General features: G+C 43.1%; 1 protein-coding gene across 2 annotated transcripts; it reads right to left on the minus strand.

Moving 5' to 3' along the window:
• Window positions 1-89: 89 nt before the first annotated feature.
• LOC139158326 (class I histocompatibility antigen, F10 alpha chain-like) lies at window positions 90-24584 on the minus strand. Of its 2 annotated transcripts, XM_070735628.1 has the most exons (7): window positions 24463-24584; window positions 20456-20731; window positions 16174-16449; window positions 11618-11899; window positions 9367-9462; window positions 3999-4037; window positions 90-2312 (listed from the first exon to the last, which is right to left on the minus strand). In XM_070735628.1, exons 1-7 carry the CDS (start codon window positions 24530-24532, stop codon window positions 2284-2286), a joined length of 1068 nt encoding a protein of 355 aa, XP_070591729.1. In that variant the 5' UTR covers window positions 24533-24584; the 3' UTR covers window positions 90-2283. The 2 variants fall into 2 exon arrangements, with proteins under 2 accessions (XP_070591729.1, XP_070591731.1); XM_070735630.1 differs by lacking the exons at window positions 90-2312; window positions 3999-4037 and adding an exon at window positions 8065-8142 and having other exon boundaries at window positions 24463-24572.
• Between the last annotated feature and the right edge of the window lie 677 nt (window positions 24585-25261).

Consider the following 25261-nt stretch of genomic DNA (forward strand, 5'->3'; position numbering starts at 1 on the left):
AGGGAATCTATTCTCATCTTTAGCACAAGAAAAAAAGAGAGGAGTAATTTGTTATATTAATTCAAATATACAAGCTAAACTAAAATATAAAGATACTGAAGGTAGAATTTTAATAGTCGAAATCCAAAAAGAACAAGAAATAATAACGCTAATCAACATATACGCCCCGAACGAAGGACAGGAAAATTTTTACAAAAAACTGCAAACTATTATTAGTGATCATGCTACTGATAATATTTGTCTGTTAGGGGATTTTAACGGAATAATTAATAAGGAATTAGATTATAATAATGGCAGAAAAAGAAAACAAAATAAAAAAATTCTCCCAGAATCTTTCTTTGAATTTTGAATCAATTAGTCCTTTATAGTTTCACATAATAGCCATTCAGTTTTACCTTTAACCAAATTCTTTAAGTGGAAGTTACTTCTACTGTGTATTCATTTAATCCAAAAGGTGCAACAAAAAGAGAAAACTAATGTCTCCACTATTCATCATCTATTCATCCCTCCAACATATAATTTTATATTGTATTGAAATGAAGAAAAAGAAACATATTGCATTATAACCCAACAATTAAATTCATTATATACAGTATATCAAACCTAAACAATTCATCTTCTTATCATTATTCAAATCTAATTTAATGCTTTTAGGGATAAAAGAAACGAAACGGCAAAGACAGTCTGTGGTGTTCTAAACCCCACCATCCATTGTCTTTTAATTTTTCTACTCTTTCCTTTTTATATTTGTATTTTCTCCATCCCCACTTCTTTAGCTTATCTTTTTTCTTTTTCTTATCTTTTTTTTCCTTTTCTTCTCATCTCGCTGTCTACTCTTTTCCCAAACTCCTTTTCTCCTTCTTAAATCTATTATTTGATCCTTATTGGTCTCCATGAAATAAATCTAGTTTTGATCCTGGGTGATGACAACCCAGTAGTCTGAGGTCCATTTTGGTCAGTCAAGGTTACAAGAATTAGAGAGATGAGAAGGAAAATTTTTACATAAATGGTATTTCATGCCAGTAAAACTAGCACACTTCCAGAGGAAAGGATATTGCTGGCATGGTTGCCAAATAAAAGGAGTTTTTATGCATATGCTCTGGGAATGCGTTGAAGTTCAAAAATTTTGGAAGGAAGTACAGAATGAAATTAACAATATGCTAAACATTAATTGGATAATCACGAAAGAATTAGCAACACTAGTTAAATATGGGGAATTACGAGAATTTAAAGAAATCAAAACAGCAGCTTTGGAATGCGCTCAAGCAGTAGTGGTATTAGGGTGGAAGGATAGCAATAAATGGACAATCCAGAATTAGTACTGGTACAAGGTGGACCACATCCACTTCGAAATTATGGAAATAAGATTAAATAACTTTGATGAAAATAAATTGGAGAAGCTGATGGCACGATGGAATAAGGTGAAAAATTATATCTTAAGTAGAATTTATGACGACAATGTAAGCTCCGTAAGCTCCTTAAGACCCACCTGTGTCATCAGGCATGGGGGAACTGAGACACTTTTTGTATGTAAAGAAATGTAAACCGGAGCTAAGGAAGAAATTGAAACTTATTGCAAATAATTTAACCCCCTAAATGGTGGTGGGGTTTTATTGGTGTTGGGCACTTTTTCTTTAAGTATTTTTTTTGTTTGTTTGTTGTAATAAAATTTAATAAAAATATATATATATTTTTTTAAAAAAGGTTGCACCACTGTGACTTTAAACTAGAATTTGTTCTGATCAACTCGGATGGACCTTGACTTTCTCCTTGGGATCGGTTGTCCCCCAGCTCACAACAAACATGAGTTTCATTTAGGCGGTGGAATAAAACAAAACATACCAATAAAGGAGAATAGTTGCATCACTAGTTGCATATTTGAAATAAGGAGTCCTTGGTGCTGTCAGAGCTTGCTTGTTTTCCTGCAGACATTTCAATACCTGACTAGGTAACGTCATCAGTGTTAGTAAGGTGTGCGGTTTTCTGACAGTAAACTCAGAGACTGCCGAGAACCTCTCGGATGGAGGGGGAGGGAGTTTTCCATTTATGATCATAATTGAGACTACTGTCCATCGTCTTGATGATCGTAAAAACAAGGTCGCCCTACCGTTGGCCAACCCAATTTTACAACTTGTTCACTAAGGGCTGGTTTTGCTGAAAAATGCTGGCTTTTTGACAAAAGCATCGTAAAACATGGTCCTGTGACTGCAAGAAGTTGCAAACACCCATAAATGCAAGTTTTAAGTATCCCTGAGGAGGTCCATTCTATCTTCAAACGATTACTCAACAATTGGTCATAAGTGAACTTGTACCTGTAGGGGAAAACAAAAAGATGAAGAGAAGGCTAAGATGACTGAAATCATCTTGGAGAGCTTCAACTAAGCCTAGAGGTGGAGCTCTTGCCTCACAATCAGGAGGTTGTGAGTTCGATCCTCGGTAGTGGCAGATGTAAGATCTTCTGCTTGGACAGGGGGTTGGACTAGATGACCTGCAAGGTACCTTCTAATCTGTTAAAGGAGATCAAGAAGCCTTCTTTGACACTACAGTTACCAGGAACCAAACTAAATTCTGTGTCCCCAAATTTATTTAATTGAAATTCACAGGACACCAGAAAAGGAACAGCGGCCAATGTCATGCTCAAGTTTTATATACTGCTCAAAAAAAGGGAACATTTAAGCAACACAAAAATAACTCCAAGTAAATCAAACTTCTGTGAAATCAAACTGTCCACTTAGGAAGCAACACTGATGGACAATCATTTCCACATGCTGTTATGCGCATTCAACTTTGTACAGAACAAGTATTCAATGAGAATATTTCATTCATTCAGATCTAGGATGTGTTCTTTGAGTGTTCCCTTCATTTTTTTGAGCAGTGTATATATAATATATATATTTAATTAACTATAAAAAATCCGATGTCTACATAGACAGTGTGTTTTGAGAAATAAAAAATGGTAATAATAGCAATGATATTCATTATACTGTATTAATAACAATCACGTAATAATAGTATTTGCTTAACCATTTTAATAAACCCTTATATAATTAATAATTCTCTTAAACCTTTCAGTTTCTAACTTATGTTTCTGTTAGTTAACTATTGGTAAAACAAATCCCATGCCAAAAATATTCTGTTTCTTCCTTCTCCTTAATTTTAATTTTATTATTGTTATTAATATAATGAATGACAGGGAGAAGGAGAGTGTGGCAGACAGCTCAGAAGGAGATCAATTATCTAGCTCCTCCTTGGATTCAGAACAAGAGTTAATGATACAGCCACGCATGCGGAGAGCGATGCATAGGCAACAACAACTGAAAGATTATTATCAAAGAAAATGAGGCCACCTGTGGTTGGGTGGGGCTGTGGTAATTAGTGAGGCTGCTATAAATAGCAGCCTGTGGGTTTGGCCATTGTGGAGGATTATCTGATCGTTGTGTTTCGTGACTGCTTTACTGACTTTGACTTTTTGTGCACTGATTTTTCCCCGCTTTGAAACTAAACCAGAGCAAAGTGTGTTTCACTTTGTGAAAGAAGGACTGTGAATTGCCTCACAGCTGCAAGCTAAGTATCACAGAACTGATAAGGGACTTGTACAAATTACCAGTTTGGTTGGAGATGAGTGCTCTTTGCTATACCAAAAGAGGGCTTATTTTAAGTGAATTTTCATTATAAAGAACATTGTTTTGAATTTTCAAACGTGTGTGTGTCTGAAATTCGTACCTGTGAATTTTTGGGAGGAGTCTACCAGAGAGCCCGACAGAACATAAAGGTGCAATAAAAATCTAATAAACAAAGAAACCTACCTGGGGGGCTCCAAGCAGCCCGTAATAATTTTATGTCCCTCAGAAAATTTTGAATCTGGACTGTCCACCTACTCCACCTGCCCATCATTCTCATTGACATCTTTGCTAGGGTTTGCTCTCAACTCACAGCCTGTCTTGATTCTCAGATGCAAAACATTAAAAAATCAAAACATTTGGTAATAATTTACTCACAAGGGTCATTCCTTTGCTCATCAACTCCTTTCTTGAATTCTAGGTTGTATAAAGAGAGATAAGAAGAGGAAAAAAGCCTTGTTAGAGGAGAAAACCACAACAGAAGCCGATCAATGACTGGAAGACATAATAATAATAATAATAATAATAATAATAATAATAATAATAATAATAATAATTTATTGGATTTGTATGCCGCCCCTCTCTGTAGACTCGGGGTGGCTAACAACAATGATAAAAACAGCATGTGACAATCCAATAATAAAACAACTAAAAACCCTTATTATAAAACCAAACATACACACAGACATACCATGCATAACTTGTAATGGCCTAGGGGGAAGGAATATCTCAACTCCCCCATGCCTGGCGGTATAAATGAGTCTTGAGTAGTTTACGAAAGACAGGGAGCTCATTTTGAACGGAATGGGACAACTTGTTACAGCCAACTCGGCACAGCCATCTTGCCAGAGTCAATTCACCTTGGCCAACTCGCTTGCGGGATAACTTGCCATGGCCAACCAGCAACAGGAAAATTCAACAGCTGAATTTCATTACTTAAAATAATTTAAAAATAATTTTAGTTTTTGCCGTTCACCTTTCATTTTGTCCCTCCCTCAACATCCTTTCTTTAATGATTCTATTCCTCCATTTCTTTGATTTTATTTATTTATTTTATTTATTTATTTATTAGATTTGTATGCCACCCCTCTCCGTAGACTCGGGGCGGCTCACAGCATACAATGAAACAATCCATAACAAATTTTATTCTAACTCTTGTCCAGCAGGAAGTTGGCCATGGAGAGTTGAGCCTCAGCAAGTTCTCCTGGACCCCATTCAAAAAGATGCATACTGTTAGAATATTCATGACTGAGGGAGCCAGTGGTAACAAGGCCATGGTGAGTTGTTCCACAGTAAGTTGGCCATGGCGAGTTTGCCGCAAAATGTCCTGAACCCCATTTCAAAAGATGCTTATTGTTAGAATACTCATGACTGAAATAGCCAGTGGTAACAAGCTCAGCCAATGAATAAGGCATAGCAACTACGTCAGCCAATGGGAGTGAAGTACTTTTGAGTCTGTGCAGAGAATCGAAACTAAAAACTTAAGCTTAAGGCTGGACAGGGCTCCAAGTCCACTCTGCGCTCTGTACTCTCTGAACTAGAAGCTGCTTGTGTTTTACCTTTAACTATTGCTACAACCAAGAAGAACTCTGCTAATGGTATTGTAAATATATATATATTATATTACTATGTTTATAAAGAAGTTAATGAATCCAGTTGAATGAATCATTTGTGTGTGCTTCTGGAATTGATTTTCATGCAACAAATTCTGATACACATCACAAAAGCTGGTGCCTGAAAAGAGGCTCCCAAGGCCTGGGAGAAAATATAGGCGTGGGGTGTGTGTGTTGTCCTAGTTCCAAAAAGAGGACCAGCAATAGAGAATAGCACACTTCTTGGATCCAACCGAAAGACATTACTGATGCACCAGGAACTAAATAATAATAATAATAATAATAATAATAATAATTAATAATAATTTATTAGATTTGTATGCCGCTCCTCTCCAAGGACTCAATCTCAATCTAAAGCATGTCAGTTTCACTCAATGCATGGAAACAGGCCAACCAAATATCATCCAAGCACCCAGGGGGAAGACTCCCAGGATATTTGCTTTGATACAAATGTAACCCTGGATTGATCTGTGATTAATGGGTCATTCCCCTGGATGGAAGTGAAATGGGGAAAACAGCAGAAGAAGCAGCAACAGGGAGAGGAAGCTGCCCCGAATCTGTGAGAAGGGTGAATGTATGTATGTATGTATGTATGTATGTATGTATGTATGTATGTATATATATATGTCACATGTTTTCGTTTTGTTTTGGTTTTTTTGCTGAATTTGAAAATTAAGGGAGACTAGGATAGATCTATTTCGGCCTTATTTTGGCCTCATCAGCTAGCCATACCCACTGGGACTTGAACTTGCAACCTTTGCCTTGTAAGGCAGAGAATTATCCTCTAGGCTACAGTATCCAATAGCTCTGCACCAGGGAAGGGTTACATATTTTTGTGTCGAATCACCCTGGTGTATTGAAGGAACATCACAGCTCCTTATTTATATATATGTACAGTGAACCCTCGATCATCGCGAGGGTTCCGTTCCAGGACCCCACGCGATGATCGATTTTTAGCGAAGTAGCGGTGCGGAAGTAAAAACACCATCTGCGCGTGCGCAGATGGTGTTTTTGCTTCCACTGCCGCCCGCCCTTCGCCCGCCCACCCCGTTGTTCGCGCCTGGGGTGCGCGCGCGCTTGGGGACTCCCTAGCTCCGCTTCCCAGCTGGGGAGCGGAGCTGGGATGTCCCCAAGCGCGCGCGCTTTCCCCAGCAACGCGCGCGCGGTGGGGACTCCCTAGATCCGCTTCCCAGATGGGGAGCGAAGCTGGGATGTCCCCAAGCGCGCGCGCTTTCCCCAGCAACGCGCGCGCGGTGGGGACTCCCTAGATCCGCTTCCCAGCTGGGGAGCGAAGCTGGGATGTCCCCAAGCGCGCGCGCTTTCCCCAGCAACGCGCGCGCGGTGGGGACTCCCTAGATCCGCTTCCCAGCTGGGGAGCGAAGCTGGGATGTCCCCAAGCGCGCGCGCTTTCCCCAGCAACGCGCGCGCGGTGGGGACTCCCTAGATCCGCTTCCCAGCTGGGGAGCGAAGCTGGGATGTCCCCAAGCGCGCGCGGTGGGGACTCCCTAGATCCGCTTCCCAGCTGGGGAGCGAAGTTGGGATGTCCCCAAGCGCACGCGCTTTCCCCAGCAACGCGCGCGCGGTGGGGACTCCCTAGATCCGCTTCCCAGCTGGGGAGCGGAGCTGGGATGTCCCCAAGCGCGCGGGCACCGCCCGCCCGCCCACGCTGTTGCTGGGGCCGCTTCCCAGCTGGGGAGCAGAGCTGGGGTGTCCCAGGGAAGCCTCTGGGGGAAGGGGGAAGACCCAGGGAAGCCTCTGCCCGGCGGGGAAACTCCACCATCTACGCATGCGTGGAAGGGCACGCATGCGCAGATGGTGGAGTTTACTTCCGGGTTGAAAACTCGCGAAATAGCCCTTTCGCGATACTTGAGGACGCGAAACTCGAGGGTTTACTGTATATATATTTATTTATTTGATTTGATTTGATTTGATTTGATTTGTATGCCGCCCCTCTCCGTAGACTCGGGGCGGCTATCAACAATAATAAGACAATATAAACAAATCTAATATTTAAGTTACGTAATTTAAAAACCCTAATTTAATAAACCAATCATACATACAGACATACCATGCATAAATTTTTTTTGTAAGCCTAGGGGGAGGAGAATATCTCAGTTCCCCCATGCCTGACGACAGAGGTAGGTTTTAAGGAGCTTACGAAAGGCATGGAGGGTGGGGGCAACTCTGATCTCTGGGGGGACTTGGTTCCAGAGGGTCGGGGCCGCCACAGAGAAGGCATTGTTTAGTCAACGGAACCCGGAGAAGGCCAACTCTGTGGGATCTAACTGGTCGCTGAGATTCGTGCGGCGGAAGGCGGTCCCAGAGATATACTGGTCTGGTGCCATGAAGGGCTTTATAGGTCATAACCAACACTTTGAATTGTGACCGGAATCCGATCGACAACCAATGCAGACTGCGGAGTGTTGGTGTAACATGAGCATATTACAAAAGAGGAAATAGAATTTACCCCGGAAGCTATGCTATTAGGAATTTGGAGAAAACACTACTCAAAACAAACAATGCTTCTTACAACACATATAAACACTGCAACAAGAACTGCGATAGCACAATTCTGGAAAAATGACCAGACCCCAACGGAAAACTTAATTATAGATAAGATATATACATGCGTAGAGATGGACGAACTTACTAACTCAATCAAGGGAAACAAAATCATGGAATCTAAATGAACATGGCAAAAATGGCATGAATGGGTTCAAAAGAGAATATAGAAATAATTTAATATGAAGCAACATTGAAATAATCTACAGTTACCTTGTAAAAAGTTTTATTTATCATTTAGTGAATGTAATAAATATTAGAACATAAAAGCATGAAATATAATGTATACAATGGAATGCAACAGGTAAAAATCTATTATAAGAATGTTGCTAGAGATGGTCTATAATCTGTAAAACAGAATAATGTGTGAGTTGAATTATATGTGAAAACTTAATAAAGAAATTTAAAAAACCAAACAAACATGGGCATATTTAGGAAAGCCCACGATAGCTCTCGCAGCTGCATTCTGCATGATCTGAAGAATATAACTCTAACAAAATAAATAAATAAACAAGAACATTTTCATGGAAACCCTTCTCTTTGACCGAAGCCTTCGAAAGAGGCAGTTCTGTGGTGCCCCTGCCCAACGCAGAAGGAGACTGGGCTGTCTGAACCTGTGACTCAAATGAATTAAGGCTGGAGTTCCAGCAAGAGGCTGAGATCTCAGATGCTCCCACAAGAGGGCCGGAAAAACAAGGAAGGAGGGAGCAGATGAAAAAGAAAAATAGGAAAAAGAAAGAAGAGGAGCAAGAGGAGGAATGAGGAGAAAGAAAAGAAGAGGAGGAAGAGGGAGGAGGAGAGGACGTGGAGGAAGGAAGAATGAGAAGAAGGAGGAATGTGAAGGAGGGAGAAGGAGAAGAGGAGGAGAAGGAATGAGGAGAAACAGAAGAAGAGGAGGAGGGAGGAGAAGAGGAGGAGAAGGAGAAAGAGAAGAGGAAGAGGCAGTTTGGTCCAGTGGTTAAGTCACCAGGATAGAAAGCAGACGACCAAACATGAGCTGAAGTCTCACCTGGACCCTGACAGTCTGCTAGATGATTTCAAGTCAGTCACTTTTTCTCAGCCCAACCCCCTTCACAGGGTTGTTGATGTGTGTGTGTGGGTGGGGGGAAATAGGAGGGAGGTGTGTTGGATATGTTTACTGCCTTGAGTTATTTGTGAAAAGAATAAAGGCAGGTAATAAATAAACGAATAAACAAACATGCAAGCAGGAAGTAAGCAAACAAGCTAGGTAACCCTGAAGGGAGACACATTGCAGGAATCGGGGTGGCGCAGCAGGTAGAGTGCTGTACTGCAGGCCACTGAAGCTGACTGTAGATCTGAAGGTCAGCGGTTCAAATCTCATCACCGGCTCAAGGTTGACTCGGCCTTCCATCCTTCCGAGGTGGGTAAAATGAGGACCCGGATTGTGGGGGCAATATGTTAAAAAGTGCTATTGCTAACATGTTGTAAGCCGCCCTGAGTCTAAGGAGAAGGGCGGCATAAAAATCAATCAATCAATCAATCAATCAATCAAATAAATAAATAAATAAATCGCCCCATCTTCTTTCAACCACCCAGAAAAGGATACTTACTGAGAAATATCCTGATCCCAACAATTGCACACACTACGATAACGCCAGCCACAACACCACCGATGATATACCACAGGTTGGACCTGGATTGTGGAACTGGATTGAGAAAAAGAGTAAATCACTCAATGGGGACCAACAAATATCTGCTTATTGGGCAAAAAGGTCTCCAAGTTAAGAAATGTCAGGTGTCTATATGTCATAGGAAATGCCCAAATTTTTATTCCTCACATTCTACAGTCTACACCAGCAATCACCAACCTTTCGGACCTCGGGGACCACTAAATTAGTAACTTTAAGTCCCGCAGACCACTAATATAAAAAAAGAAGATAAATAGTATTTGGTGCAATATGAAAATGTAAATATTTTTTCTGTAGATCACCAAAATTTTCTCATGGACCTTGGGAGGCCGAGATGTGGGTGGCCAAAGTGGGGGTGGCCAGCTTGACATCCCTCATTTCGTGGGTGCCTGTGGGGGCCCGGACATTCTACCAGTGGAAATGAGCTCCTGAGCTTCGTTTTGAGCTGTGACAGCCTCCTGCAACTGACAGTGAAAATGGAGCTTAGGTGGGCCACAGGCAATCCTCCCAGGCTCCGTTTTCACCGATAGAGGCATTGTGGGCTGGTACTTCGCTGTTGCCATGATGGCTCCATAGGCCAGATCTAAGCATGCTGTGGGCGAGATCTAAGCGCCCCGTGGACAGTATCATTGCATCGGGCCAGAATACCTTCGGGACCGTCTTCTGCTGCATGAATCCCAGCGACCGATAAGAAGAAACCAATTGAGGACATATTACAGGAGATAAGAGAGGCCACCTGTGTTTGGATGGGGCTCCAGTAATTAGTGCTGCTGATATAAATAGCAGCGTGTGGAAGATTATCTGATCGTTGTTCTTCAGGATTGCCTTGCTGTTTCTGGACTTTGTTTGTTGATTTTTCACGACTTTGAAACCAAAGCAGAGCAAAGTGTTTGTGTGTTTCACTTCGTGGAAGAAGAAGGGCTGTGACGTTTCTTCACAGCTGCAAGCTAAGCACTTAAGGACTGATTAAGGGAATTGTACAGACTACCAGGTTTATTTATTTATTTATTTATATGCCGCCCCTCTCCGTAGACTCGGGGCGGCTAACAACAATAATAAAAACAGCATGTAAATCCAATACTACAACAACTAAAAAACCCTTATTTTAAAACCAATCATACCTACAAACAAACCTACCATGCATAAATTGTAAAGGCCTAGGGGGAAAGAGTATCTCAGTTCCCCCATGCCTGATGGCAGAGGTGGGTTTTAAGGAACTTACGAAAGGCGAGGAGGGTGGGGGCAATTCTAATCTCCGGGGGGAGTTGATTCCAGAGGGCCGGGGCCGTCACAGAGAAGGCTCTTCCCCTGGGCCCCGCCAAACGACATTGTTTAGTTGACGGGACCCGGAGAAGGCCCACTCTGTGGGACCTAACTGGTCGCTAGGATTCGTGCAGCAGAAGGCGGTCCCTGAGATAATCTGGTCCAGTGCCATGAAGGGCTTTATAGGTGATAACTAACACTTTGAATTGTGACCAGAAACTAATCGGCAACCAATGCAGACTGCGGAGTGTTGGTGTTATATGGGCATTTTTGGGAAAGCCCATGATTGCTCTCGCAGCTGCATTCTGCACGATCTGAAGTTTCCGAACACTTTTCAAAGATTGTTTTGGGGAAGAGTGCTCTTTGCAATACAAAAAGAGTGCTTAGTTTATTTTGAATTTTGTGATAAAGAACATGGTTTTGAATTTTCAAACGTGTGTGTGTCTGAAATTTGTACACTTGAATTTTCGGGAGGCTCCTACCAGAGAGCCCGGCAGAACACTTAACAACTGTAGTAATTGTAGTGATTCACTGAGCAACTGCAGCAAGAATGGTCATTAAGTGGGGCAACACTCACTTGCCCAGCCAGGGAAATTTTGGGTTCAATTGCAGTCATACGTCCTGTGACAAGCAGATAAACTCATCCACGGACAAGGTGATCCTCACATTTTTAACCCAAATATCCTAATAAATTTGAGTCAGCTTATCCCACACTTAGAACATTTTTCATGGAATGGTATGGTAAACTATTCAATGGCTGGGCTTATACGCAGATAGGTTTATCTGAGCGTCGGCAAACCATAAAAGGAAACAATGGTAAAATAAAGTCCCATCTGGGCACTATTATTTTTCCACAATCTTCCCGTCAGAAAAAAAAGGCCACCCTTTCCCACCCTGCAGCCTTTCTCACCCTTCAGGGCCAGATCCAGAGGCTCCGGCAGACCGTCGTGTTCCACATGGCACCGATAGCGGTCCCTCTCTTTGGGGTCGATGCGGATGCTGAGCCAGTAGTGGTAGGTCCCATCCGCATTGGGGGCCACAGACTTATGGAAGGTGTCCTGCAGCCAGACCTCCCCGTCCCTCATCCAGAAGGCATCAATCTCCCTGGGGTAGAAGCCATAAGGTTCGCAGATGTGAATTTCCATCCCATCCTCGGGCTCCGTCCTGCTGCTCATCTTCACCATTGGAGGCTCTGGGGAGAAAAAAAGGGGGTTATGATCAAAACTGAGCCTCCCTTGAAATCATCATGATTTGTGCATCGTGAGCCATGGTGGCACAGTGGTTAGAGCGTTGTACTGCAAACTACTTCTGCTGCCTGCCTACTGCCGGCAATTTGGAAGTTCAAATCATGCCAGGCTCAAGGTTGACTAAGCCTTCCATCCTTCTGAGGTGGGTAAAATGAGGACCCAGATTGTCGAGGGCAATATATGCTGACTCTGTAAACCACTTAGAGAGGGTTGTAAAAGCACTGTGAAGCAGTATATAAGTCTAAGCGCTATTGCTATCACACATGCAACCAGAACTATGCAATGCAATACTCAGATTGGGGAAAAGGAATCCTCAATCTGAGTATTGCATTGGCAGTTCTGTGTTAGCAAAAACTTCAGAAGAGAAGGATTTAGGGGTAGTGATTTCTGACAGTCTCAAAATGGGTGAGCAGTATGGTCGGGCGGTAGGGAAAACAAGTAAGATGCTTGGCTGCATAGCTAGAGGTATAACAAGCAGGAAGAGGGAGATTGTGATACCCTTATATAGAGCGCTGGTGAGACCACATTTGGAATACTGTGTTCAGTTCTGGAGACCTCACCTACAAAAAGATATTGACAAAATTGAACGGGTCCAAAGTCGGGCTACAAGAATGGTGGAAGGTCTTAAGCATAAAACGTATCAGGAAAGACTTAATGAACTCAATCTGTATAGTCTGGAGGACAGAAGGAAAAGGGGGGACATGATCGAAACATTTAAATATGTTAAAGGGTTAAATAAGGTTCAGGAGGGAAGTGTTTTTAATAGGAAAGTGAACACAAGAACAAGGGGGCACAATCTGAAGTTAGTTGGGGGAAAGATCAAAAGCAACGTGAGGAAATATTTCACTGAAAGAGTAGTAGATCCTTGGAACAAACTTCCAGCAGACGTGGTTGGTAAATCCATAGTAAATGAATTTAAACATGCCTGGGATAAACATATATCCATCCTAAGATAAAACACAGGAAATAGTATAAGGGCAGACTAGATGGACCATGAGGTCTTTTTCTGCTGTCAGTCTTCTATGTTTCTATGTAACTACAGCCTTGAGAAAAGGAGGGCCAGAGGGGACATGATAGCTGTATACAGTGATCCCTCGATTATCGCGAGGGTTCTGTTCCAAGACCCCTCGCGATAATCGATTTCTCGCGATGTAGCGGTGCGGAAGTAAAACACCATCTGCGCATGCGCGTCCTTTTTCTATGGCCGCGCATGCGTAGATGGTGGAGTTTGCGTTCCCCGCCGCCCATGGCGGCCGACCTTTTAAAACAGCCGCCGCTTCCCAGCTGAGTCCTGAAGCCAAATGCGGAAGTTCGCCTTTGGCGTTTGGCTTCAGGACTCAGCTGGGAAGCGGCGCGGGTGTTTTAAAAGGTCGCAGCCGGCCTGGGGGGCTTGCCAGCACCCCCCCGCACCCGGGTTCGGGGTGCGGGGGGGTGCTGGCAAGCCCCCCAGGCCGGCTGCGACCTTTTAAAACACCCGCACCGGCGGCATTATTCTTGGCGCCCTTTGTGTGGGCGGGGGGAAGACCCAGCCGCTCAGCAGCTGATCTGCTCGGCAGCGCAGTAGCAGCGAGGAGCCGAAGATGGGGTTTCCCCGTTGCCCACGCAAAGGGGAAACCCCATCTTCGGCTCCTCGCTGCTACTGCGCTGCCGAGCAGATCAGCTGCTGGGCGGCCGAAGGAACCTTCCCTGGGTGCCGCCCGCCGCTCGAGAGCAAGAGGGGGAGAGATAGGGAAAGAGAGAGAAGGAAAGAAAGAGATGAGAGAGGGAGGAAGAGAGTGTGAGAGAGGAAGAAGCAAGATAGAGAAAGAGAGAGAGAAAGAAAGATGAGAAAGGAAGGGAGTGACGTCATCGGGTGAAAAAATCGCGATATAGCGTTTCGCGAAGATCAAGATCGAGGGATCACTGTACAGGTATATGAGGGGTTGCCACAGAGGGAGGGGGTCACTCTATTCTCCAGAGCACCAGAGGGCTGGACAAGGAACCATGGCTGGAAGCTGACCAAGGAGAGATTCAACCTAGAAGTAAGGTTATGAACTCCCAAACTCTGGACACTTTCAAGAGGAGATTGGACTGCCATTTGGCTGGGGTGCTTTAGGATTCCTGCTCAGGCAGGGGGTTGGACTTGATGACCTGCATGGTCCCTTTCAACTCTAACAATAAATAAACTAGGTGTGACCCAATAGATCCAAGTTGCTTTGAACAGTTTCTTTCAGCCAGAAAAACAGAAAAACTCTTTATTTAAATGCAGGTAGTTCTCGACTTAAAACTGTTCATTTAGTGACCAAAGATACAGCAGCACCGAACAAAGTAATTTGTAACCATTTTCACACTCTTTGCCAGTGAAAATGGGCTCATGAGCACCATTTTCGGCTGCAACAGTCTCCTGCAACCCTCTGCCATGAAAATGGAGGTTGTGAGGGCTGTGTTCCTGAGCTCCTTTTCACTGGTAGAGGCACCACCGGATGGTATTTCGCTGTTCCCAGGGCAGCCCTATTGTTTACATTTACACCCGTGTCGATTCAGTGAAGTGGTGGATGTGATGTGCTGGTGCCTTGAAGCCGTGAGGGTCTGGATGGGAGTCCAGCTCAACTCAGACAAGACTGAGTGGCTGTGGGTTCTGCCTCCTAAAGACTCTACCATCTGTTTGTCTTTGGCGCTGGGGACGGGGTGGGGGGAGAAATAACCCTCTCAGATAGGGTTTGCAACTTGGGTGTACTCCTAGATTCACAGCTGAGGCTAGATCAACATCCTTCAGCTGTGGCTAGGGGGGCCTTTGCACAAGTCCTTCTTATTTATTTATTTATTTATTTATTTATTTATTTATTTATTCATTTATTTATTTATTCATTTGTCCAATACACAAATAAATAGGAAGAAAGATAGACATGTGATAATATAAAAGAGGGTGAAAGTGAACTTAGAGGCGAGGATATATGAAAGGAAGAGAATATATAAGATAGGTGAAAGAAAGGAAAGACAATTGGACAGGGGACGAAAGGCATACCAGTGCACTTATGTATGTCCCTTACTGGCCTCTTAGGAACCTGGAGAGGACAATCGTGGAGAGTCTAAGGGAGAAATGTTGGGGGTTAGGGGTTGACACAATTGAGTCCGGTAATGAGTTCCAAGCTTCGATAACTCGATTGTTGAAATCATATTTTTTACAGTCAAGTTTGGCGCGGTTCGTATTAAGTTTGAATCTGTTGCGTGCTCTTGTGTTGTTGCGGTTGAAGCTGAAGTAGTCATTGACTGGTAAGACATTGCAGCATATGATCTTGTGGGCAATACTCAGATCGTGTTTTAGGCGTCGTATGCACGGGTTGCATCCCTACCTAGACCAGAAGGCACTTCATACAGTCACTCATGCCCTCATCACCACACGTCTTGACTATTGCAACGTGCACTACTTGGGGCTACCCTTGAAAAGCGTTCGGAAACTCCAGCTGGTTCAAAGTAAACCGCACGAGCCATAGTGGGTGTGCCGAGATACACTCATAATACTCCAACTCTCCGCTGACTGCATTTGTTGCCAGTTGCCCTCTGAACGCAATTCAAAGTGTTAGTTATTACTTTTAAAACCCTACATAGCTCAGGACCAGACTACAGTGTTCCCTCAATTTTCGCGGGGGATGCGTTCAGAGACCGCCCGCAAAAGTCGAATTTCCGCAAAGTAGAGATGCGGAAGTAAATACACTATTTTTGGCTATGAATAGTATCCCAAGCCTTCCCTTAACACTTTAAACCCCTAAATTACAATTTCCCATTCCCTTAGCAACCATTTAGATTATTACTCACCATGTTTATTTATTAAAGTTTATTTTAAAATAAACTTTAGGCGAAAGTTTGGCGATGACATATGACATCATCGGGCGGGAAAAACCGTGGTATAGGGGAAAAAACCACAAAGTATTTTTTAATTAATATTTTTGAAAAACCGTGGTATAGACTTTTCGTGAAGTTCGAACCCGCGAAAATCGAGGGAACACTGCATTTACGGAACCACCTTCTACCTCATACTTCCCTATGACCAATAATAGTCGGCCTTCTCCAGGTCCCGTCCACCAAACAATGTCATCTGGCAGGACCTCGGGGAAGGGCCTTTTCTATGGCAGCTCCATCGCTTTGGAACCAACTGCCTCCAGAGATCCATATTATCCCCACCCTACTGGTCTCCAGGAAAGCTGTCTAGACGCTTTTCTCCCTGGGCATTTCTCTGTACCTTTCCTCAAGGATGAGTTCGATCCATAATGGTCGTTCTTCTCCAGCCAATCCGGGCAAGTGCTCTCCAGGAAGCCTGTGAAGCGGTGCATGAAGTCGGTTTCATTCTCCCATTCCAACTTGATTCCCAGGGCTATCTTGTCAGCTGTGTACCAGGTGGAAGTCCCCATGTCGTACTTGAGGAAATGCCTCCCGTCGTAGCCGTATTGCCAGCGTCCGCTCTTGGTCCCGTCTTCCCATACTTCACAGGTGATGATCATCTGGACGATGTGATACCCTGAAAGAAACACCCCCAGAGTGAAGGAGGAAAAGATCTCTCTTGGGAGATCGGGGAAATCCACTTCTTGCAGGGGCTCCGGATTCTGTGACTGCTAAGATGAGAAAGTAAGGAAGACGAGGATTATAGGAAGAGATCTTGGGGACCAGCCAAGCTCAAGACAGAATTTTGGGATCTGTAAGACTCCGCCTCACTATTCTGCCGGCTCCTGGCAATTAATTGCAAAGGTAGACAAAGTAGACACACACACGTGAAAAGGCAAGAACACTGTCTTTATCCAAAGCAAAGTAGAAGCAAAACACCCTTTTGGTAGTCAAAGGGCTCACCTTCAAAGTAACAGACTTGAATGCGGTGAAAAACAATAAACAAACAAAAAGCAATTAACAAGTAGCTGTGAAGATGTCAAAGCCACTCTCCTTCTAACGTTTTCAAACTCACACGTTTGACTGTGGTTTAAGTTCAGAGTCCTGGTATCAAAGCAAAGAGAGTCCTTGGAGAATCCTGGGACGAAAGCCACTTCCAATGTCACTGAACGGATAAACTTCCACACTCGGAAGCCAAAACGCTGCCAATTTAACGGCAGCCCCAATTAGTTGAACCACACCCAACCACAGGTGAAACTCCCTTATCTGCTGAAGTATTTCCGCAGCTTCTCTTTCCTAGTCATTGCCTTGCGGCTGCGTACGTCAATGAATGCTTCTTCATCTGAGTCCAGTGAAGATAAGGAGGAGGATGAATTGCTCCCTATTTGGCTGTCTGCCATGACCCCCTCTGAGGGTCCCATTTCAGTCACCCCCTGCTTCCGATGCTTCGCTGTCTGAAACAGTCGGCAGTAAAACAGGCCTCTGACACTGGAAGGATTCACCCACATCCACACCCACAGTCCTTGGGGCAGGAGCTGGCTTAGAGCCAACCACAACACTCACTAAGAAGGAAGTCACTATAAATGAGGTGTCAAGGCTGAATTTATTTTTTCTCTGCCAAGTTTATTTATTAATTTTCAAAAAAAGGAAAAACATTAAAAAGAAGACCAAATGAATCTTGTACATTTCCACAAATCATCACCGGTGTCCATCACATTTTATACTTATACGTCTTCTTACAGTATTTTCTACGTAATATATCATCTCGCTAGTATGTATTTATTTGTTTATTTATTATGTATCAATAAACAAAATAAGGTTCAGGAGGGAAGTGTTTTTAATAGGAAAGTGAACACAAGAACAAGGGGACACAATCTGAAGTTAGTTGGGGGAAAGATCGAAAGCAACGTGAGAAAATATTATTTCACTGAAAGAGTAGTAGATCCTTGGAACAAACTTCCAGCAGACGTGGTTGGTAAATCCACAGTAACTGAATTTAAACATGCCTGGGATAAACATATATCCATTGTAAGATGAAATACAGGAAATAGTATAAGGGCAGACTAGATGGACCATGAGGTCTTTTTCTGCCGTCAGTCTTCTATGTTTCTATCAAGCCTGAATTTGATTGGGGTGTTGGATTGTTTCAAAGGTGGATTCTAATTTATCTCGCTGCCCGTTCGCTTTCTCTTGCACTGTGTGACCATGCCTCACGGCCATTTGCAATTATACCCGTGTGCGGTGGCAAAAAAAAATTCAGAGAAAAAAACTCAAAAATAAGATGGCAATGCATGTGCAGAATTTTTTTTAAAAAATCTGGATTTTTTTTTAAAAATCCAGAAAAAAAATCTGGATTTTTTTTTTTAAAGATAAAAAGAGGGCAGCAGCCACAGATCGGCAACTGACCGAACCTATTCCCTAACACCATCATGATATTACCACCAGCGGTTTGCTACAGGTTTGGAGAAACCAGTGCCAACCGGAAGGAATCCATCTTTGGATTGTTTGTATCCTTGGGCATTCTGACCTGCATTCTGCCTGACACAGTTTGCACTGAAGAGGAGATGAAGCTTTCAGTCAAAACTGAATTCCTAACTGATGAATCAACCACATTTCAACGTCTGGTTGACCAGAGAAAGAGAAGGAGAGATGTCTCTGAGCATCCAACTCACATCTTGGTTGGACAATGTGATAGTTGTTTGGAAACTTGAGAAACTGAAATTTATATCGGGGTGAAAAGTCCGGGAACTTTAGTACTGGCTTTTCACTAGTAGTGCCAAGATGATAAATTAGTTATTTGAAGAGCAATGCTTTAGAGTTTGATTTGTGATGGGTACATTATTTTATTTTATTTATTTTATTTTATTTATTCTTTGTCCAATATACAATACATATGGAAGAGAATAGACATCAAGTAATATATATAACGATAGAAAGTAAAAAGAAGAGAAGTAGATGGGAGGGAGAGAATATATATGATATAAGAGATAAGGAGAGAATACATATGATATATATATATATAATAGATAGATAGATAGATAGATAGATAGATAGATAGATAGATAGATAGATAGATAGATAGATAGATAGATAAGGGGAGAATATGTATGATATTTAAGATAAGGGAAGACAATTGGACAGGGGACGATAGGCACATCAGTGCACTTATATACGCCCCTTACTGGCCTCTTAGGAACCTGGAGAGGTCAATCGTGGAGACCACGCGAGGCTGGGAAATTCTTCATGCAGAGTCCAAGATTCAAAATAAGCTTGCAGAACAAACCACTGCCAAAATCTAAAACCTGAGCTACAATTATTTCAGAGTCCAAGATTCCTTAATTAAGACAGGATTACTTGGGAGGCCCAAATATCCTGGCACTGGAGCAAGGTTGCCTTTCCTGAAATCACTTTCAAATAATTCACACACAAAAAGACCTGGACTTTGTTTCAGACTGGTCTAACACCTGGCAACTTCAAATATCAACCAACAAATGCTCTACCCTCCACATCGGCAAAAAGAATCCAAACCGCACATACGAACTGAATAAACAATCTCTCACTGCTAACCCACACTCAGTAAAAGACCTTGGAATACTAATATCGAATGACCTAAGTGCTAAAGCCCACTGCAACAATATCGCCAAAAAAGCTTCTAGAGTTGTTAACCTGATCCTACGCAGCTTCTGCTCAGGCAATCTCACACTACTCACAAGAGCCTACAAAACTTTTGCCAGACCCATCCTAGACTACTGCTCATCTGTCTGGAACCCATACCACATCTCAGACATCAACACCCTTGAAAATGTCCAAAGATATTTCACCAGAAGAGCCCTTCACTCCTCCACTCGAAACAGAATATCCTAGGAAAATAGACTAACAATCCTGGGCCTAGAAAGCCTAGAACTACGGCGCCTAAAACACGATTTGAGTATTGCCCTCAAGATCATATGCTGCAACGTCCTACCGGACAATGACTACTTCAGCTTCAACCGCAACAACACAAGAGCACGCAACAGATTCAAACTTAATACGAACCGCTCCAAACTTGACTGTAAAAAATATGATTTCAACAATAGAGTTATCGAAGCGTGGAACTCATTGCCAGACTCAATTGTGTCAACCCCTAACCCCCAACATTTCTCCCTTAGACTCTCCACGATTGACCTCTCCAGGTTCCTAAGAGGCCAGTAAGGGGCGTACACAAGTGCACTGGTGTGCCTTTCGTCCCCTGTCCAATTGTCTTTCTTTTCCCTCACTTATCATATATATTTTCTTTCTTTCATATATCCTCTCCTCTAAGTTCACTTTACCCTTATATATATTACTACATGTCTATTTTTCTTCCTGTGTATTTGTGTATTGGACAAATGAATAAATAAATAAATAAAATAAATAAAACCCATTTTTCCACAACCACTTACGGCCACAGAAAGCAGGTAAAAAGGGAATTATTTCTTATAATGCAATGGGAAGAGGGGAGGCAAAGAGCAGCAAGGAGGGAGGGAGGAAGGAAGGGCTTTGGCAACCAGCTTATTGAGCCAATTGATGAAGAAGGCAGGAAGAACCGTAAAAAAATGGAGCTTTTCCCTCCATTGCCTTCTTTTTGCAGGATAGCATCCACTTTCCGCTCACTGCTCACTCACCTCCACTTTGGTTATAGAGTTTCTGGAGCATGTGCACGTTCTCCTGAAAGTCCTCCTGGTCATTTCGCAAAATCGAGAGGTACCTCTGGTAGAATTTGGGTTCTTCCTTCTCCAGTGTATTTAACCAGTCTACCCAAGGATGCATCTTCTTGGTGTGGCTTTCATAGCGAATGATGAGCTGATCGTCCACGTAACCTTCAGCGGAGAAGAATGGCAGCCCCGGACAATCCTCAGTTGCAGAAGAGTAGGTCACCCGGATGCCGTGGGGGACGGAGCCTAGGGAGAAACAAGTACAGGGTGGAGTTGGGCTGGCGCTTGGAAATGGGCTGCAGACTGAGACTCCACAGGAGTTGCAGCATGAGGTGTGATAAGGGACTGTCAAGAGCTGCCATAATAGGTTTGAGCTTCGCATTCAGCCTGCCAGGAACTCTGGAGGGAGGGAATCAGGAAGAAGCGGGCCACTCAGAGACGCTCAGTCTTCAAGGTCGTTGCCCTGAGAGAAGAATGCAAGACCGTTGCAAAAACAATTTATTTGGATATAATTGGACAAGCAGGGGCCACAGGCGGAGAACTGTTTGGGGAAAGTTAGCCAGGAAATTTTGGAATGCAATCTTCAGTTCTGGCTCTGCTACAGTCCAGGGGTGTCAAATTCAAGGCCTGTGTGTCAGATCTGGCCTGCGGGGTGCTTAAATGTGTCCCACAGGGCAGCAATTAAAATGGCAAAGGACCAGAACAGAACCAAGTGTGTCCAATCACACTTGGCCAATAAAGAATTGAATTGAATTCTGTTCTATTCTAGTATTTAGTAGGAGAGTAGAGGAATAGGAGAGTTGATAATAGAGGAGTAGTAGAAAATTACAGTATACAGACAGAGTAGAGTAGAACAAGACTATCATTACGATAATGAAAGAAGGTGCCAATATAACTCAAATTAGTGATTACAGGCCAATTGCATTACTGAATGTCAATTACAAAATTCTTATGTCAATCATTGCCGAAAGGCTTAATTTTTTTTTTAAACAAAACTATCCACATTGATCAGAATGTATTCTTACCAATGCGACACATCAGGAACAACACTAGAATTGTTTTAGATATTATTGAATAAATGAAGCGCATCCAGAAAGACAGGCTGCCTTGATCATTCTGGATGCGCAAAAGGCATTTGATAACGTAAATTGGGAATACATTATAAAATTAATCCAAAAAATGAAATTCACTGATAAATTCAAGCAATTAGTGAAAAAAATATATACTTCCCAGAAAGCCAGGGCAATTATTTATACTGAAATGACTGAACCACTTAAAATAAATAAAGGTGTCAAACAGGGATGTCCATTGTCACCTCTGCTCTTTGTCCTAACACTGGAAACCCTTTTAAACAGAATTCGCAAAATAGTAACATCAAGGGAACAAAAGTAAAAAGGGAAGAATATAAAATTCAGGCCTATGAGGATGATTTAGTGTTCTTTGTAGCAGACGCATTAGAAACAGGACAATCATTTATTGCAAAGATAGAATACGGTGAATTCGCAAGACTGAAAATTAATAAACAAAACCCAAATTTTTAACTAAAAAAATGGCAATGAAACAAAAAGAATTGGAAAACAAATTGGAGGTTAAAAGTACCAAGAAAATTAAATACTTAGGGATTAACTTAACTAATAGATGCTCACCGATAAAAGAAGATAATTATACAAATTTAGTAAATCAAACAAAAATGGATCTAGAAAAATTGAGCAAATTACAATTGTCATTGACAGGAAGAATATCGATTATCAAGATGAGCATTCTTCCAAAATTTCTTTTCCTATTTCGAACAATTCCCATAAAATTAGACTTTAAATTTTTCTCAGAATTCAATAAACTGGTTTCCAAATTTATTTGGCAAAGGAAGAAACCAAGGATAAGATTGTCCGATTTGCAAGACGTTAAGAATTGAATGTACAGCAGAGTTCGTTCTATTAGGAATTATTAGTAATTTGTATGAGAAAAATGTTAAATATTTGATGTTACACATCATAACAGCCGCAAGCACTGTTCCCTGTAAGCTGTGCGTGCGTGCATGCGTGCCCCCCCAAATATCCCCCGCGCACCCTTTTCCAAGAGCGCGCAAGGAGCCGGGCATTGGAGTTGGGGGCAGGGAGCGACGAAAGTGCGGAGGCACCGCGCGTGCTCCCCATCCCCCTGCCAGCCATGGAGCCACGGCCGCCCCCACCTCACCACGGTGCCTCCGGCCCCCTCGCACCTGTGGCCTCACACCGCTGCTCTCCGCCCGCCCAATCCGCCCCCTCTCCGGCTTTCTCCGCCTCCCACCTTAGGGTGCGACTTCTCCCGCGGCAGTGGCGGCTGCGGTTTCTCCTCCTCCTCATCCGCGCTCCCAGCTAGGGGGCTGCGAGAGGGTTTTCTCTGCGTGCTTTGGGAATGCCCACCCCACCCCTCTCGCAGCCCCTTCTGTGGGAGCGCTTTTGTCCCGAGCTTTCAGCAAGGGGGCTGCAGTAGAGGCAGGGCAGGTGTTCCCGAAGCGCTCGGAGAAAGCGGTCTCGCAGCCCCCTCGCTGACAGAGAGAGAGCAACGGACAGAGCAAGATGGAAAGAGAGAGGGAGAGAGAAAGTAAGTGAGAAAGAGAGAGAGAGAGAAAGAGTGGAGAGAGAGAGATAGCAAGAGAGAGAACAAGAGAGAGAAAGAAAGCAAGAGAGATAGAAAGAGTGAGAGAGAGAGAAAGCAATAGAGAGAGAAAGAAAACGAGAGAGAAAGAGTGAGAGAGAGAGAGCAACAGACAGAGCGAGAAAGAAAGAGAGGGAGAGAGAAAGTAAGAAAGAGAGAGAGAGAGAGAGCAAGAAGGGGAGAGAGAAAGAGATAAATGACTTGATTTAAAGCATATGGTAAAAAGCACCCAAATAATAACAGAGAAAAAAAACCCCAGCCTGGTGTGTGTGTGTGAACTCTTGAACCAGTTCCAATAGTCCTCACCTGTTATTGGAAATGGTTCAAGAGTTCACATACACACACACACACAAGGGGGGAGGAGACAGGGATGGAAAAAGAGAAGATAGTAATAATAGTAATAGGTTTTGTTTTTATTATTAATTTCTTTTAATAAAAAAGAAGGCAATTATCTATCTATCTATCTATCTATCTATCTTTCTATCTATCTATCTATCTATCTATCTATCTATCTATCTATCTATCTATCTATCTATCTATCTATCTATCTATCTATCTATCTATCTATCTAACTATCCATCCATCCACCCATATGTCACGAGTCTACGGAGAGGGGTGGCATACAAATCTAATAAATAATAATAATAATAATAATAATAATAATAATAATAATAATAATGTCCGAGTGCAATTAATCAAGTCCAGGAAGAAGAAAAGAAAGCGAAAGATAAGGGAAAGGGGAAGGAGAGGAAAGGGAAGGGACAATAGCTATAGCTCTGGATCATGGGACTGACTTTCCCAACGACATCAGCAAGCCACCATCAAATAAGAGTCAATTATTTTGTAATAATTACTGTACCCTTAATAATTTTGTTACGATTAAACAACCTTTAAAGATTCTGCTATAATTAAATACACATTTATAATTTTGTTATGTTAAATGGGTGCATTTCATATTAATATAATGGAAGTTCTCTGATCATTATTTTACAAATGTATTTTTTTTAAAAAATAAAAAATCTTATTAATGGCCAGCGGGACTTAAACTTATGAATTAGGGTCCGTGGGATTTAAAATTATGACCTTGGTGGTCCCTGAGGTCCAAAGGGTTGAGGAGTGGACCCCTGGTCTACTTTACTTTTCTACTGTACTGCCACCTTCAGGGATTTCCGTTGGGACACAAAATAAGTCAAGAACTGGAATCCGATCGCAGGTTGTCAGCCCCCCCCCCCCCGGCCGTATCCTGACGACCTTGTGACCCACCTACCCAGCTTCTCCTGACCCGAGTTTCAGCTAGTTGCGCCCCTCCAACTACATACGCCACGGGTGACGGTACTCACTGCGTTTGCCCTCCAGAAGGCAGGAAGCGGCGGCCAGGAGAAGCCAGAGGAGCCCCCAAGGCGGCTCCATCGCTTCGGCGGTCCCGTCGCCAACCTGCTTCTAACCAAACGCCCCCGACTGCGCAGGCGCTCCCGATTCCGAATCGGGATTCCCCTGACGTTTTGGCAACGCGGGAAAATCCCTTTGAATTACAATATTAACGAGTCCACCTTGGGAGGGCGTGTCAAGCGTGACGTAATAATCAGGGGGCGGGACTAGGGGGAGAAGCGGTTAGCACCTGAGAATTGTGGTCTGATGGAGTCCGGACGGGAAAACTGCCTTGTGCAGATTAGAATGACTCAAAATGGAGGCTGGGCGGGCGGCAGAAATAGTATTCGCGTTCAGACAACTCGGGCAGGCAGGCAGGCAGGCAAGCGGTGGCCTTGGCACAACATAGTAAACTGGCTTAAGGTCAAACTTACTTTTTTGTGATTGTATTTTGCGGATGGAAAAGGGAGGATTAATTTAATAACGAAGGAAAGATATGCAATAAAGGGGAAATATTTGCAGCTCAGGGTTGCAGGAGCCTCCTTTCAAGCTTATGTTTGAAAGTTGTCAGTGAGTACAATCTTTGGTGTCACATTGATTCATTGATTGATTGATTGATTGGATTTGTATGTCGCCCCTCTCCGCAGACTTTTCTGTGAACACACTGGCAGACATTAAAAAAAATGAAAGTCTGATGCCCGCTTTCCAAATAAATATGTACCCATGTACAATCCCAGCGACCGGTGAGGTCCCAAAGAGTTGGCCTCCTTA

Source organism: Erythrolamprus reginae, chromosome 2 (genome assembly GCF_031021105.1).
Source record: "Erythrolamprus reginae isolate rEryReg1 chromosome 2, rEryReg1.hap1, whole genome shotgun sequence".
Taxonomy (NCBI): domain Eukaryota; kingdom Metazoa; phylum Chordata; class Lepidosauria; order Squamata; family Dipsadidae; genus Erythrolamprus; species Erythrolamprus reginae.